Source organism: Brachycentrus maculatus, unplaced genomic scaffold (genome assembly GCF_059751285.1).
Source record: "Brachycentrus maculatus isolate JH-2025_06_01 unplaced genomic scaffold, ASM5975128v1 h1tg000463l, whole genome shotgun sequence".
NCBI lineage: Eukaryota > Metazoa > Arthropoda > Insecta > Trichoptera > Brachycentridae > Brachycentrus > Brachycentrus maculatus.
In genome coordinates this window covers 168,583-185,947 of record NW_028281210.1, presented here as the reverse complement: position 1 = coordinate 185,947, position 17,365 = coordinate 168,583, and the positions used below count along the sequence as shown (strand labels likewise).

Here is a 17,365-nt window from a genome sequence, read left to right as displayed (position 1 = left end):
GAAATGTTGACATTTAATTTTTTCCTAATAAAGTGACTCAATAAATTCGAAGTAAAATGGCCTGTAGAGGTAAATTATTGGTGGAAATATGTAAAATCAAGAAAGAGTGATCCATATAATACATATTAATTAATTGCCAATCACTTGCCAATAACATGATGAAAAACCGAATAAAAAATGAAGATAATGAATATCTTTCATGGCTGCAAATTAAATGCTTGCGATATAAGCAAACTAGACCAGGAAAAATTATATTGTATAAGTATTCGTAAAACAAAGATTTTAAAATCCTGTCAGTATTTGGATGAGGATTTCCAGTAATTCTTCCTCCATTAAATTGTTTATACAAAGAACTAAGTATAATTAAGAAAAAGAAGAGAGATTTGCTAAAACTGTGTGATACTGGAGCAACTACGCGAGAATATCATGGGTGGTACAGATCACTTTCTGTCAATTATAAAGAAGACAGAGTACCAGAACCGAACTTAGATTCTGAATCTGAGGCAGAATAAATGTACTTTACTTGTATAAAAAAATTATGTCATGTACCGACCTAGTTTATTTTCCAAAAAAAAGTTTCTTAATGTTAATTAATAAAATAAAATGCTTTGAATTAAAATTTTATACCTGTCACAAATTTTTCCAATCTAATTCTAAGAATTAAAAGTGATTATCTGCATTTTTTCCTAGATAAATGCGTGGAAAAAGTGACCAACTGCTTTAAGTATTTTTAAAAACTTGAGGATGTAAATTTTCTAAAATATTATTTCCTCATTTCAATATTAATAAATGTTTCTGTTCACACAAAAATAATCACAATCCTGAATACACTATTTCTTTGTTTTTAATCTATGACAAAAGTGCAAAAACGGTTAAACGACCCTCCTGAACATTTTTCGTTTTGTTGGTCACTTCCTCCTGTACGACTACGATATGTTAGTATCGTCACAATATAGAAGAGAATTCTCACAATGTCATGGGGAAATATTGGTTACACTTGGAAAAACTGATCTATGGTGGTAAAAATAGAATTAAAAGAAACGTTAACTTTGTAAAAATGCCAATAGTGGTCAGCTAATTAACAAGGTTAGATTTTTTAATTAACAAGGCTAGATTTTTCTTGTTTCGCATATAAGCTTGATTGAAGAGTATTTATATCCTTGTATGCTGTCTAGCAACATTACACATGCTCTATTTATAAATTTGTAGTGGAAATAAAAAGAAGAGATTTAATCTTATGTTTTTATTAGAGATCTGAACATAATATGAAATTAAATATATGTACAGTTCACATTACAACTAACTAAATTAGAGGTAAAGTTAAAGGTACAATCAGTAAAATTATGCAGATTACAGAAAATAATATACAAAGATTATTTCTATTTTATTTCATACAAAAAAACCTATTCGTTAGCCAAAGTTTTAAAGGATTAATATAATATGAAAAGTACAAAAATCTTTATTATTTTTTTTTTACTACCATAATTAATGATTAGAATAATCACATGACGAAAATGGCACCATCTCGAGTGCCCCAATTACCATCTTAGATAAACGGTCCATTCTTATCAAATACACATGTTTAATATAGTAAAAATACTTCAAGCAATAGCTTCCAAATAGTGTCATCGATACATAGGTACCGAGAAAGTAAAAAATTATTGCATTTTACAAACTAGTATTGCTTTTTTCATATTTGCTTCAATTCCTAAAACTTAATCATTTCTGTACTATGCAAAAGGAAGCTTTGGATAATTGGTGTCTTGTAATAATATATTTTAAAATATTTTGTGACTGCACTTAAAAGAATTCCACCGAAGCCGACATAAAAATTGAATCAGATAAAAGTAATTCAAAAGTCAAATGAATGCTTAAGGCCGGGGTAAAATATTAATATTTAACTGTGGTAAAATATGCGAAGAGTGTTAAAACTCAATAAATATATGAAGTGTATATTGTAAAATGGTTTATTTAAAATAAATTGCACCGATGCGGTCGATGGAAACATCAAATACCGTTTTTAAGGTGAATAAGTACGCATAGTAATGCACATTAACTTACAAATTAAGAAACCTCGGATCTCTAAGGCACTTTAAACAAACTTAAGTCATTTTAAAATAAAACGAAAGGCATTCCCAGTCTTCCGACATTATGAAAATTATAAAACATCAAAATTGGAAATGTTACGAGTCACATCGAATATTGCCGAAAACATAAAACATTTCCTATACTCCAAGGACAAATTAAAAAGCTTCGATTGTATTCCAATGAAAATATATTAAGCATTATTACAGATATACGGCGTAACGGTAGACAATAGAATCTAAAGCTTTAATGATAAAATAAACTATGGTACATTTGTGTCTGGAAAAAACTATTTAAAAAAAGGTTAATTACTTAAGCTGCAATAAAAACATTTAACATTTGACAAGATAGTAGTGGAATTGATTCCCACACACTGGTTCGATCATATAATGGCTGGTGATGTTGGCACTTCTCAGTTTGTGGCTGTGGCCAGAGTGTGGTTGGTATTTGATTGGCTGTCTGACAAACCTGGAAACAATGGTCCATTAATAAAATATCACTCTAAACAAATTGCTTTTTCGTTATTTAGAGTGGCAATATTATTTATTCATCTGGCATTATGTCATTAAAGACATTCTTTACTATCCAATTAACAAAAATTGATTGATTAAAAATGAATAATATTAAATTTAAGGCATTGTGCAGGCAAAGGAAGGTACAGTAGACGCTCTCTTAACTGGCGCCGCTTTAACCGGCCTCTTCTAGGAATGCCTCGCGTCAAAAAAAAATACGCAGACAAGATGCTCTACAGATGGCGGCGATGTACATTCAGCAGAAGGATTTTACTGCAGCAGATGTAATGTTCATGAAAAAATGGCATGGCTACGCTTTTAAAAAGTCGATTCAACACAAGAAGCAACAGAAAATAACATAATTTTTAATCCATTGTAGGCCTAGTTAAAAATTTTTTTTGGAGTGAGGTGTGGCCATTTCCTATCCTTATTTTTTAGTTTGTGAAATTTTAATGTGAGTTTCATATAGTTTAATACAGAATAAAAGTTCTGTTTAGTGTTTTGAAAAAATTGTTTTTTTCTTCATTGCGAGAGTGTTTTTCACTATCTTCTCTTTAACAGGCTTTTTTGCTATCCAGGTTAGACTCCCGAAAGAGTTTGCTACCCTGGGTCGATCCCATCAAGCCCGGGTAAGAGAGCGTCTACTGTATTTAGAATTTTTTTTAAAATCAATAAATTATTATGAAAAAAAAATCATAAGACACGTGGAAACACAAACCACGTGTAACATTACATTTTAAGAAATAGTGGTACATATTTAACAACTAAAACTTATAATTAAAAACGATTTTTAATTTAATTTTTATAAATACCTGCATCTTGAGACAGTTTCGGTTTGGCCGGGGAGCCCGAACTCATTGTGTCTGGTGTGGTGGTTCCGCTATCCTCAGCGTTCTGGTCTCCCGTCTCTGCGTTTCTGTTTCCTTTTTCATCCGTACCATTCTGTTGAATAAAATATACTTGATTACTAAACATCGGCGACTCCCAAACTCTTTCGGTAGTCCAACGTCTCCGTGGAGCCTTTAACCTAAAAAAATAAAAAAAGTTGCATGTGCATGTGTAAAACTATAAATGTAACGAAACGATATTACACAAATACTGGATGTTGAATGCCATCCAAATTAAAGGGAAAATGGTTCCAAATGCTGGACAATGTATGTATAGCACCTTCTCTAGGCAACTAGAATATGCTGAAATGCGAATGCTTAGATGGTCAGCGGGAGAGTCCCTTAGAGACAAAATAATGAGTTCACGCATTCGTGGTAGTCTGGGCGTAACAGACATAAATAGGAAGGTAGAGGAAAGACAATTGAGATGGTATGGGCATATAGGACGCAGAGAACCCGAGGATGTCGTAAACCAGGCAATAGCAATGGATCTTCCTCGCAAGATATCTAGAGGAAGACCAAATAATTCATGGATGCTGCAAAGAGAGGGCATGGTTCAAAGACATGGCCTAGGTGACGTTGTCCATGACAGAAGGACCTACAATCTGAGGACGAGGAGAGCTGACCCCAGCAGTCTACAAAGACGATAAGTTGGGATGTAGCCAGGAAGAAAAAGATGACTGGATGATGTGTTTGAGGGATTTTTACTATAAATAACTCAATTCTTCTTCAAACCACCAATATCCTTTTAGTAGCGTGCATGTCGTCTTTCAGGGTGGTTGTGACGCTATGCCAGCTATGGCAGCTGCCTGCGATGTATTTTTTTTCACAGCTAACATTACAAAATTGATACATTTAAACTTCAAATATGGTTAATAAAAGCAACATTTAGAAATATTCACATTTTTCCCGTTTTTAAATCACATTTCCATATGGTGTACAAAATACATATCGCTGTTGTATGCGGAAGTTATTAGCACTGTAAGGGAAAGGTTTACAGCCAACTCTCCTTGTTACTTGCAGACTGACAGACATTTAATATTTAAAGGAATTGACAGACATGACAGGCATTGACAGACATTTATTATTCAAAGGATTGTATTGAAATGCTTACCCTGGCATTTTTAGGTCTTGCGGGCCTCACTTTGGGTCCCTTGGCCTCCTTGGCCGGGTCGAAGTGGCAGTCCAGTATTTCTACCAGTTCCTTCACCTGGTCTTCCTTAGCGGAAACACTCAGACATGACAGCTCCTCTTCCAATCCTGCAAGACAACACAAATGTCAAAACCTGACTATAATGTACTGTGTCACGTAAATAGATAAGAGTATGACTTTATAACATCCATGTGTGTTTTTAACTAAAGGATTGATCCTTTTGAGGTTCTCTCTAATGATACTTCGCTTGACACAAGTAAAAAATTTAAATTAGATATTGGCTAAACTAGTTTTAGTCTCTAAACCAAACTATTTCTCATTTTACGCGTCTCAGCTCTGAGAAGGGATGGACAATTACAAAATTCTTATTTTATGAAATAAATAGTTTAAAAAAAATAAGTGCATTGAGAATTTCAATGGGAATTTTTAGGTAAAGGGTATTTTTACTTGGCAGGAATATCAGATTTCATAAACTCTACATAATAAGGATTTTTTTCTCCTCTTGGTATTCATAAAAATCTTTAAATCAATTATGTCACGGCTTTCTATGTCTCTTTTCTGTCCATGAATAACAGCACTTTACATAACATCATCACTTGTGCATATCTACATGTCAATAATTTGAAAAATTACCCACCATGGACATTAGCGAATCACATATAAGCATCGTTATAGAGACAGCAAGGTTTATGATGGGGAATCATAGAAATTATTTTTTGAAACAAGTGATGACATCACAATTTATCTCTGCATTCTCGCCATACGAAATAAAGATGGTTTAATAATTTACTACTACTACTACTCGGCTGTCCAAACTCAAAACACAGCAAGGGACAATTTTTTTGTAGCAAGTTTTTATTTGCATTTTTGGACTAAGTAGATTCTACTTAGTCCAAAAATGCAAAAAAAACGTACCACAAAAAAATGTCCCTTACTGTGTTTTAAGTTCGGACAGCCGTACTACATTCACGCCGTTTCCCTGTAGGGATAGGGAGAGAGGATAGAACGCCACTCTTCTGTCCTGACATACACTTCTAGGTTCCTTTATGTCCATACATGTTTTCCGATTACGTAGACTTTTGACACATTTAAAAAAATAATTTATACATTATTTATTCCTTAACATATTGTTGTCGGATGGTTATTTCATCAACCTCAACTCTAATTATACTGGACAGTCTGCCACCCGATCCATAACAGCAAACCCAATTCTGATCTGTACAATGTTTCTTGGGATCTTCTGCTGTCTACCAATAATATGTAAATGACGCTTTTAAGCGTTACTAAAAAATATGGTTCTATTTTTTTTTCGCACTTCTTGTTCTTTTATTAATAATAAACTTCATAGACAACACATATCGCTCACTCCTTTCAAGAACGTCATAAATCAAAATTCGTCAATTTTCAGTTGTGCATGTTTTCGGAATGCCCAGAAAATGTACTATATCCCAGCAAAAGCGGCATATTTTTAACTGAATATTTACCCGCTACAGGGCAGAAAGTGTTGTTTTTGCATTTTTAAGAAAAGGTATTGTTTAATTATATTTTTAAATAAACTAAATATTTTTCAAATGGTGATAAAACCTTCACGTTTTACCTAAAAAGATCTGTTGCACAGTAAAAAGCTAAATAAGTGTCTTGATATTTATTTTTAATACATTTGTTTTGATATGGTTGAAATTCAAAAGTCAAAAGGTTGAAAGTCAGAGATCTTCACAAATATAAATAATTTTCATTTGATAATACTTATTATTCATATCACTTTTTTTTTATCCAATATTTTGAATGTGTTTGCAAGAACAAGATATTGACGGTTTCCTATATTAAAATCATGAGGGTAATGAGAACATTCGGGCTAACCTGTGAGTTTGTTCTCTTCCCAGACGGCCTTGAGGCGAGAGTAATCCAGGTCCGCCTCGGCGAGGAGGCGGCGGAGGGTGGCCGCACGGAGACGCTCATCCCGCGAAGTGCGAATTAGCAGCGGACCAAATACGGGCCTGGAAACACACATCATTGAGAATTTTCACCTATTTACCATTTAAACTAGAAAAATTCTTCTTCTTCAAACTCATATCCGCACCCCAATGGTGCATAGGGCTCTGCATCATATAAACACAGTGTTATCTTGATCGTAAAGACATGAAGGAAAAGTCATCAGCCCTCCGCTTCAGGTACGTCCAAGGTAATATTGAATAAATATTACAGTGAAAAAATCACATTTGTTTAACCCCCCTGGGAATCGAACCCGGGACCTCCAGAACGGTAGCCGAGCGTGCTGACCATTACACTACGGAGGCGGACAATATATTGAATATTGAAGCAATATTATTTATTATACTGGTTGCATTTTTTAACAAAATTAAATTACTAGATGGCCTCATATTTCTGGAACACATAGTAGAATTTGAAATGAAATAAATGTAAAGCATAATGTACCTGAATGTGTTTTGCCTGTCGAGTAGACACTTAAGTTCTGATAACTCGGATAGTTCCTTTTCTATAGAGACGGTAAACTGGCTGACAATGTCACACATGTTCTTGTTGGTGGCTGCGTTACCATCTCCCTTACCAGCAACTAGGTCTTGCTGTTCACCTGCAAACGAACACGTTGTTTAAAAAAAAACAAGTTTGGACCGAGTATACATATAACCAGTTGACATCTTGACCCTTTGATCGTGGCTAGCACACACGTGTGTGACATGGCACAAATGTGTCTGCCGACTATTACATATAAATAATATAATTTTTATTCGAAGCACTAACTTTGTGATTTTCCATTTTATAATTAAAATGTAACTATGTCCGCCTCCGTAGTGGCGTAATGGTCAGCACGCTCGGCTACCGTTCTGGAGGTCCCGGGTTCGATTCCCAGGGGGGTCAAATAAATATAAGTGATTTTTCACTCTAATATTTAGCGACACGACCGCTACGTAAAGACGATCTGCGCACTACTGACGCAGTAAACATGTTACGACATGCGCGTTTAGGTACACAAAGCACGCCATGCGAGCACACACAGAAACGTTTGTGTATTGGTAATTTAATCCCTGATTTTTTCACAAATTATTTATTTCCATCGTTGCAAATGAATAACTTTATAATATAATACTTTATAATATAATACTTTCATGTAATACATAATTATATTATGGAGCAATACAAAAATTCTGATCATATATCTATTATATATTATATTGAAGACATGGGCTGCTCGACGTATGAGGAGCTGAAGAGGACTTCCGAAAATAGGCGAGAATGGCGAAAGAGATGTCATCTGTTGCTACAGACCAATCTGCAGGATTGAGACCAAAGAAGAAGATTGATATTCTCATTTTAAAAGTCGAGTTGTAGTAAATACATGTCACCGGGAGAGGGGAAGGTCAAGTGAACGCTACTCAAACATTCGAAAGATTTGTTGGGTAATATTTCCAAAATAAAACACGGTTTTTGTTTGATTGAATTCTACATTTATTTATGTATATTTTAATAAACACTGGTCAGTGTTTGATAATGTCCTAAGAAGACGAAACGCGTCACGTATTAAAATATACATAAATAAATGTAGAATTCAATCCAACAAAAACCGTGTTTTATTTTGGATATATTACTTAACAATTCAATATGGAATTCTACCAACTGTCTGCAGTTATAATAAATAAATTCGAAAGACTTTCTAATTTTTGGCACATTGCATAGCATTGTCAAGTTTCTCACCCTGCGAGAGGTGGTAGGCGACCTTGAAGGCGGCGGTGGCGCGCTCGATGGCGCTGTCCAGGGCCCAGTCGGCGTCCAGCAGCACGCGGGCGAGCACGCGCAGGCTGAAGGACTTCACCGTCGCGAGGCACTTGTCGGCGGCCAGAGCCTGCCCGTCGCAGAACCCCACCACCACAGACTTGAAGCGGTCCATCAGGTTGTATCTGCGCACAGAACGGCAACTTGCATTAAGAAATAGTTATTTATGCATAATACACCGATCAGGACACATTTTCTCAAACTCAAAAACATATTTTTTACAGAAACATTGATTTTTTTATTTTATTATTCTGTGCATTTTAAGGTGGAGACTGACCGGAGCATTTCGTCATAACATCGGTCGCGGCGAGCGTCATCGAGCATCCGAGACTATAGATGGAGCGCTCGGCTCGGTGTACTGACTGCCTGAATGCTCGCATCGTAACGTGTTACATTACGACGAAATGCTCCGGTCAGTCTCCACCTTCAGTTTTCAATTTGGTTGGGTAAGGAGGGATGGTGCCGTTTAAGCACATATGAGCCCTCATAAAACCTTTCTCTTGTTAAAAATGTAAACATTGAAAAGAAAACAACCATTGAAAAACCACGCTAGTTTCAAACTACTATCTTGTTCAATATAACAATAAAAGGCGCGTTTGATAGCAAATATACATATTTTTGCGCAAAAAATACTACGCTCTTTTGGTCCAAGAGATCGCTGACCCCTGGTATAGTCTTAACTCAGTCTGGTCTGATGACGTTGCAAAAAAATGTGATTTAAAACTACATTTTTTCATTTTAAAGGAATAACCCGCAATGCCTCTATTAGAGGCTTGTCTGCAGGTAGGATAGTAAGGATAGGGAAGGTAAATGTGAAAAATACATCACAAACACCCAGACCAATTGAAAATCAATCTTTCTTGAATTTATTTCGCACTTAGCGGGAATCGAAGCCGCAATGCCAGTTTTGCAGTCAAAAGTCTACCCAACTACGCCACGGCGCCTGTCAATAAATGCATTTTGTATAGTTTATGTAATATTTCAAACAGTCATTGTAAACACATGGAAGGGAAAGGTTTTTCTATGCGTTCGGTTGATTGATGACGGGAAGGGTATACATTCTGCGCCGGCCTCATTTCAAAGTCAGAAAATAATGAATTATCCATGAATGTTAATGTCTTAACTATGTGTACATCATTATCAAATTCCATTGCCAGCAGTCCACAGTATAAAAAAACACCCGTCCCAAATGTGTCAACACATTGTTTGAGGTTAAACGCTTTAACATACTGTTGGTAAAGAGAGGGAGACACTTATAAGCATTCTGTTTGCTTACTTTTGGTACACAGCGAGACGCCAAAAATATTGTACAGATCGGAATTGGGTTTGCGTTTGCTTGTGATTAGTATACCACCCTGATTAGTATACTAATTAGGGTCGGGTTTGATAGAAACACAGCTGGACAACAATGTGGTGACTGACTTGATATGAAACATGTATCATTCTTCCCTTTATATGAAAGAAAACATCTCATCCGTAGGGTGAATAATTCAGTGCCTAATATTATACAATAAATAATATTAATATTGATAACAAAGTTCTGTTAGACGCATCCATGATTTGTCATTCCATAGTCAGCTGATATATTACGCCTGATGGTTGTTTTTTAGATACATTAAAACAGTAAAAATATTTATTTTTCCAAAAAAATTAAGTGAGTTAAAATGTACTATTTTAATATTTGACATTCAAATTTTTAGTTAATTTTTTTAACAATTACTTGAGTTGAATTGAACAGCTGATAAAGTTTTGATTTCATTATCAAAATATGTATGTAGTATGTGAATAATTTGAAGATTAAGACTAAATATGAGCAGTACATTTCTATATAAAATTAGCTTAAAAAATACATCTGCAAATAATAAAAAAATTACATCCAGTACTCTGAACAACATTTATGTAAAATTTTATTTAAAAAATAATAGTACTAGCGAAAAAAATAGTTATCAGATTGGAAAGTAGATAGTCCATCAAAATAGCCGTGCAAATTTTACTTTGTCACTCATATATTTTTATCATCTGATAAACAATCAAGAAAAATATATTCGGGGATTCTTAACAATCAAGTAATCAAGTGATAATTGTTGTTTAGTAAATTGATTAAATATATACATATTTATATAAATAAATCTTATCATTCAAAATCCATTTGAAGTCCTTATTAAGTGGCTTCAGGTTATCTGGGGTCAAATTAATAATATATTTGGAAAGAGATTGTGGAAAAAAGTCATGAAATCTCCACTTATTTTGCGATGTCAAAATGCAATGTTATGTTTGCAAAAAAAAAATATACCAAAAAAATAATACTAGAAATACTACAAAAATAATTTTGAACTGAAAGATCATATTTGATTTTTTTTGACACTTTATTTAACAACATTTCAAACATTTTTATCTGTTAAACAATTTATTTAGAACGATGTGGTTATAAAGGTCTCATTTTGAATCTTAAAAATGTCCCATTTCGCACATCTGCCTACCCTCATGTGTACATATAAAAAAAATTCTATGAAAGTATCTTCGACCTGAGGATTTCGGTATAAACGTAGTTTTTTTGCTGTTGGTAAGACTGGAATAAATTAATATTGCGACGAATTTCAGGCATGCGGTGGTTTGACTTCGTGAGGAATGAGGAATTAAGGAGTAGGACGTAAAAACTCAAGGTTACAAATGTCGTCAAGAAAGGGCAATGCAGTTGGAAAAATCATATACATCGCATGCATACTGAGAGCCTTAAAGCTTGCCTTGATGCAAGGCATCAGGTTTCATCATAGCCCAGGACGTCCACTGTTGACAATCTGTCGTTTTTGGCTGAACTTCGGGACACGGCCCGACTTGGGAGAATGCAAGGGAGGGAGAGGGGTATTTTTGAATAAGCTAAAATGTTCTAGTTGACATATCTATATTAAAAATGTGCCCAATTTGCAAGTCATTAAAATGATCTTTCTAAATATAAATACGTTATTGTGATGTATGTCTATACAATGTCCGCCTCCGTAGTGTAATGGTCAGCACGCTTGGCTACCGTTCTGGAGGTCCCGGGTTCGATTCCCAGGGGGGGGTCAAATAAATATAAGTGATTTTTTCACTGTAATATTTATTCAATATTACCCTGGACTGGTACCTGAAGCGGAGGGCTGATCACCTTTCCTTCATGTGTAAACGATCGAGATAACACTGTGTTTATATGAAGCAGTGCCCAATGCACCATTGGGGTGTGGATAAGGGTTTTATTATTTATTATTATGTCTATACAAGCAACTCCTACATGAAAAAAAGCCTCAGCGAACATGACAGCGGTGCATGAAAAAAGATAAACATACCTGCGTAGTGCTTCCAATAGCATTGGTGAGGTGACTTTTCTTGGTTCGTGGATAATTAGGATAATCCCATCCGAATCCGCCTTCAAGGTTTCTAACCATTCTAGAAACTCTACCAGGGCAGATATTTCTGATTTAGTTTTCAATACCTGAAACATCCAATATAAATCTGTACCGACTTTATTATAACAATTATAGAGATTAACTAACATTGTTGAGAATGAACATCTATGATGTGAAAAATGTTATTAGCATGTGGTACAGTAGTTGTCCTGGTGAAGAGACAGGACAGTAAAAACTCCAAACCTCTTTCCAGCAGGTGTATGCAGTTTAGATTACGAAAAACTACTCTTATCTCCACAGACATGCTTTAACTCTTCCACATCCATACATCTCAAACATGCACAGTGGTTGTTTCGACTCCTGAACAGTTTACATTCAAGAATTCGGTGTGCTTAATCATTATCTTAGTGCTTTCATACGGAGTTGAATCGTGGACCCTTAAGATCAGCACTATGAACTGGTCGCAGGCATTCCAAATGTAGTTAATTTGATCAGCAATGCAAATATGCTCCAAAGAGCAAGAGTAGAAAAACAGTTGCTGACTGATATAAAAATCCGGCAGGTGCCCTATTTGGATGCATGTGCTTAGAGGAGAGAAGTATGAGCTATTGCACCTATTCATAAAAGGGAAAATAGAGGATCGACGAGGTATGGCCATAAGGCAATCTCCTGGCTCCGGAATATACGAGATTGGATGGGGATCGGAACAGTTGAGGAACTATTTAGAGCTAACCTAGACAGGTAAGCTGTCAAGTGATGTTGGGGGACCTGACATGACGCATGAAGATCATCTATTTACATGACAAGTCTTGGATTGAACATTAGCGGACATGTTGCTATTAACACATTTCGTAGAGGTGTTTTTTTTTATGACTGCAGACTGCTGGCGACGAAATTTGATAATTATGTACATATAATTTAGACCTTAACAAAGAGATTGGTACGTAATATTCATATAAAAATATTAAAAATGTAATTCCTTATTTTCTGATATTTGAAAAGAGCCCACTGCAGAAGGTAAAAATACCCTTCCCGTCATTAAGCATCAATCTACCGAATGGGTAGAAATGCCTCTTCCATCCATAGCGATTGCCTACTACTCGGAATTTGACCGTCCGGTTTTGAAAAATGATAGCGACTAAGACAGTTTAGCGTGATCGAATTTACGCGCAACGTGATCACGCACCGATCCGAAAAAATATGGACAAAAGCACATGCCAATCCAAGCCAATCGTCGTTTTAAAACGCTAAATGACGTGCCGGACGGTAAAATTACACGGAATTCCGGGTAGAGGGCAAACGCCCATAGTGTGTTAAATATGGTTATAATTGAGGTTTTACCTTATTAGCGACATTGTCTTTTAGCATCCTGTAGCGGCCGATAGTGACCACCCGGATATTGTGTCTACGTCTGGCTCCTGGATTGAGGTTCCCGTGGGGCATTATGTACTGGGAGAACTGTGCATCTGGAGCGTAAGCCCCGATATGACATATCTGAAACAATACATTCTTTATTAATAATATTTATATTATTGGGGTGTCAGGTTGTGGTACCGTGGCTAGTGTCGCGGACTCTTAAGTCAGAGTTTCTCGGTTCGAACCCACTCTACTACAATTTGATGCCTATTTCTAATAATGAGACGCTTTAGGCTCACAGAAATAGTATGAAATTGAAATATTTGTGTAAATAATAAAAACACAAACATTTCTCTTTTAAAAAAAAAATACAGACAATCGCATACCTATACCCACGGGTATTAACACATATTATAGGGCAGTTTTAATAGAGGGGTTGGTTTCAATCTACAGAACCGAATGGTGATTTGCAGGACTTTAGATTCAACTTGCCTGAGGCAGATATTGATATGACTTTGGCATTTCATTTGCCTTCATATTATCCTTCTGAATCACCTCCCACATTTGAAATGTCCACTCTGACGTTGGCATCTTCACAAAAAGAGGTGATACACAGAGTGTTGAATGATGTCTATATGTAAGTGAATATTGATTAATCTTTTGAAGAAGGTATCTTATGCGCTATAGGATCTTTTCACAAGGTGGGAATAGTGTTGAACACATTGTTGTCGGGCAGTTTATTAATCAACCCTGGCCCTAATTATACTCACGTCCACCATCCGAACCTCGGTATACTAATCAAAAGTAACCGCAAACTCAATTCCAATCTGTACAACATTTTTAGGCATCTTTCCCGCTCTACCAAAAGTAATCAAATAAAACGCTTATAAGTGTCTCCCGCTCTCTACCAAGAGTATAAAAAAGACGCTTTTAAGCGTTTTCCCCAAAACAATGTGTTCATTGTTAACATTTATTACAATTTTCATATTAATATTTGTATTTTGTTGTAAGAAAAATTTTGAGTGATAGTTTGGGAATCAATCTTTCAGACATTATCTAAATGTTTTTAGGTTTTTACAGGGATACCAAGATAATTTTTAATTATTTTTTCTCTCTTACAATTCGCCTAATTATTCATAAAAAATTACATTTAAAATGTTACCAGCGTACCCAATTTTCTACCAGTTAATGCAGGATTTAAGAGTACATAAATGACCTGACTTTGTGTACTCTTTGAAAGTTGTCTATGGATTCAGAATGTAAGTAAATGAGACATGTATTTACCTCATCTATGAGTCTTCTTCCTGTAGTATCCATGTCCCATCCTACCAATGTGTAGTTTCCAGAAGGGAAGGCCTCCGTGGCCTTGCTTCCATTAACGGCTGGAGAAACCATTCTACAACAAACACAGTACCAAATTCAGTCATTAATATTATTAGAACAATGTTGAAAGTCCTTTAAAAATTGTCATCATTTTATGAACACCTTCCCACCACCTTGCTTTAGAAGTTGGTATCATTGCAAAACAGGAGTCCAGTGTTACCATTACTTGTTGATTTTGTAAAAACAAATAATTATAGGCACCTGTTGATTTTATCGAACAGTGTGACCAATGAGTTCTATATTCAAATTGAAAAAGAAGTGAGGGATTGCCATACAGGCGCAAGAAACGCAAGAAAATTTACACCTCTTAAAATTGACAAGTAACATTATATTATCACCGTAAGAAATACATTCGTAAGGCAATTGAAAGAATGATTTACATTTATTATAATTTCTAACTGTATTGGTGCCCAATTGCGGAGACCCTATTTCGAGCCCTGGGCCATAGAAAGTCCAATGCTATATGCTTAAAAATTCTTTGTATTGGGAGGAGCCAAGTTGCAAACCTCTGATTTTTGCGAGTTTTCTGGCAATAACTCTTCAAGGATAATCAATGCATTTCATATAAATCTACAATTGCATAGTTAGGTCTATATAATCTTAGCAGAATGAGGTGATCAGGCCGCGGGATGAAGCGGAGTCATTAAATATTGCTCATGAGTATAGGACTTCTAGTTTCATCGCCCAATAGTTAAAAAATTGGACCTTTGCACTCGCGTTTAATGCAAATCATAATAATATTGAAATTTAAGAAAAAACTTAAACAGATTACCATTTCTTTCATGGACCATCATAGACATGGTTGCCTAAAAACACTTATGAGAAATATAATAAAACCCTTATCCGCACCTTAATGGTGCATAGGGCACTGCTTCATATGGACGCGTGTTATCTTGATAGTTTACACATGAAGGAAAGGTGATCAGCCCTCCGCTTCAGGTACCAGACAAGGGTAATATTGAATAAATATTACAGTGAAAAAAATCACTTATATTTATTTTACCCCCCCTGGGAACCGAACCCGGGACCTCCAAAACGGTAGCCGAGCGTGCTGACCATTACACTACGGAGGCGGGCAGGATGTTCACAGGACATTACCTGTTACCCTCATATTTCAAATAAATAAAAAATATACACTAAGAAAATAAATCAATATTGTACAATACACATACTGATCATTATGTTAAAAATTCCATCGTATACTTTCTAGTAAATATGTATGGCTTTATGATTAGCAAAATTATTTTTAGAAATTTGAGAAATCTAAATAAATACCTTCTTATTTATATGACAGTTCGATTTATCACCACATTGCAATATTATGGTTAAAAATCTACGCTTCTTAAGAAGCCATTGAACGGTGAATCCATACAAAATTATGATATTTAGTGGTATTATTCCGATTTCTTACGAAATATTTTTGTGAGAAGACGGATGAAATAAAATAAAAAACAAAAACAACGGAAGAGCGATATATTTTACGCAGTCAAAAAATGGAACACACATAACCTGAAAATCTTAAAACGTCTAGCACAAAAATGTACGATCTAAGCTAGTCGAATATAATGGGGTCCTAAGTAAAACGGATGATCGAGATGTAATAAACACGATAGAAAGAAAATATTATTGTACGACATAGTATTTGTTGAATTCAACCGGTCAATATTTGGACCCACTAGCTGGAATCCCCACAAACCGCAAATCAACTGTCAAAAATATAAGCAAATAGACCATTTGACTCGGTCGTATTTGGTGTATTTTTCGAGTATAACAAAATAAACAAATCGTGAATGTGATGAATAAGCAAAGTAATTTATTTTTGGGGTGGAATTTTCCCTATAAATGACACGTGGCTACGGTTTTTTCGTATTTTTTCTGCCCCGCCCCTTGGATATGTCCACTGAGGATATACTTACATTTTTTTGAGAACGGAGGTATCCTACACAATATTTCACTGTAGATCTTATATTTTTAGATATCCTTTGCTAGCGAATAATGTAATTCTAATCAATATTCGTGTCACCGAATTTCCGATATTTCAGCACGTGTGCGACGGCAGACAACCTAAAATTTTTGTATTGAAGACGCGGCCACCGGCTACGTTCGCCAAACTTCGCGATTTACGAACACACAGAACACTGAACTTTGAACACTCGGAACGTTTGCGAACATTTTCGACGCGCATTTACGAAGAGATGTAAAATATTTTTTACGTTACCAACTTGCTAGTGCTGAAATATAATGTACTGACTTCGTTTAATACTTCCAAGGGCGCTTATTTTAAAAATAAATTATGTGCACTTATACCAACATTAAAATATTCCATGGCTTTAAAATTTTCATATACCAAATACCGGATACATATTCCTGATATGAATGAAATAAACCTATATTTGAGATTGTAATTTAGATCTTCCATCTCGAGCGTATCTTGGTTTTGTTTGAATTTACGGTCAAGATAACGCTGAATTATCTGTTACAGCGCCCTATGCATATCGAAAAATGTGATATCCTTGTTTAAATTGGTTATTCGAAGTTACGATTGTTTAATTAGTATTACTAAAAAAAACTAAACATCCCGCCTCTCTGCTTGGGTAGGTACAGATAATAGAACGCCACAGCAATCCGTATTACCAAACAATCTTTGCAAATTCCAAATTCTTGCATTATTAGTATTATTCCCTCTTTTCGATTAGCGGCCATTTTAATTTTAGGTTTTGACCTTTTTAAAACATTTTTCGAATTTCATTTACGTACTACTGTTAAAAATACAAATAACGCATTTATTTTTTCTATGCTCTTACTGTAAATATA

General features: G+C 35.2%; 1 protein-coding gene across 2 annotated transcripts; it reads right to left on the bottom strand.

Moving 5' to 3' along the window:
* Nucleotides 1-1,228: 1,228 nt before the first annotated feature.
* Nucleotides 1,229-16,637, bottom strand: LOC148302297 (maternal protein exuperantia-like). 2 transcript variants are annotated; one of them, XM_088271802.1, is made up of 10 exons: nucleotides 16,468-16,637; nucleotides 14,453-14,564; nucleotides 13,154-13,306; nucleotides 11,753-11,898; nucleotides 8,352-8,554; nucleotides 7,074-7,230; nucleotides 6,498-6,634; nucleotides 4,599-4,744; nucleotides 3,410-3,539; nucleotides 1,229-2,553 (listed from the first exon to the last, which is right to left on the bottom strand). In XM_088271802.1, the coding sequence occupies exons 2-10, from the start codon at nucleotides 14,561-14,563 to the stop codon at nucleotides 2,498-2,500; spliced, it is 1,239 nt and encodes a 412-aa protein (XP_088127928.1). In that variant the 5' UTR covers nucleotide 14,564; nucleotides 16,468-16,637; the 3' UTR covers nucleotides 1,229-2,497. The 2 variants fall into 2 exon arrangements, with proteins under 2 accessions (XP_088127928.1, XP_088127929.1); XM_088271803.1 differs by lacking the exon at nucleotides 16,468-16,637 and adding an exon at nucleotides 15,827-15,845.
* Nucleotides 16,638-17,365: the final 728 nt, after the last annotated feature.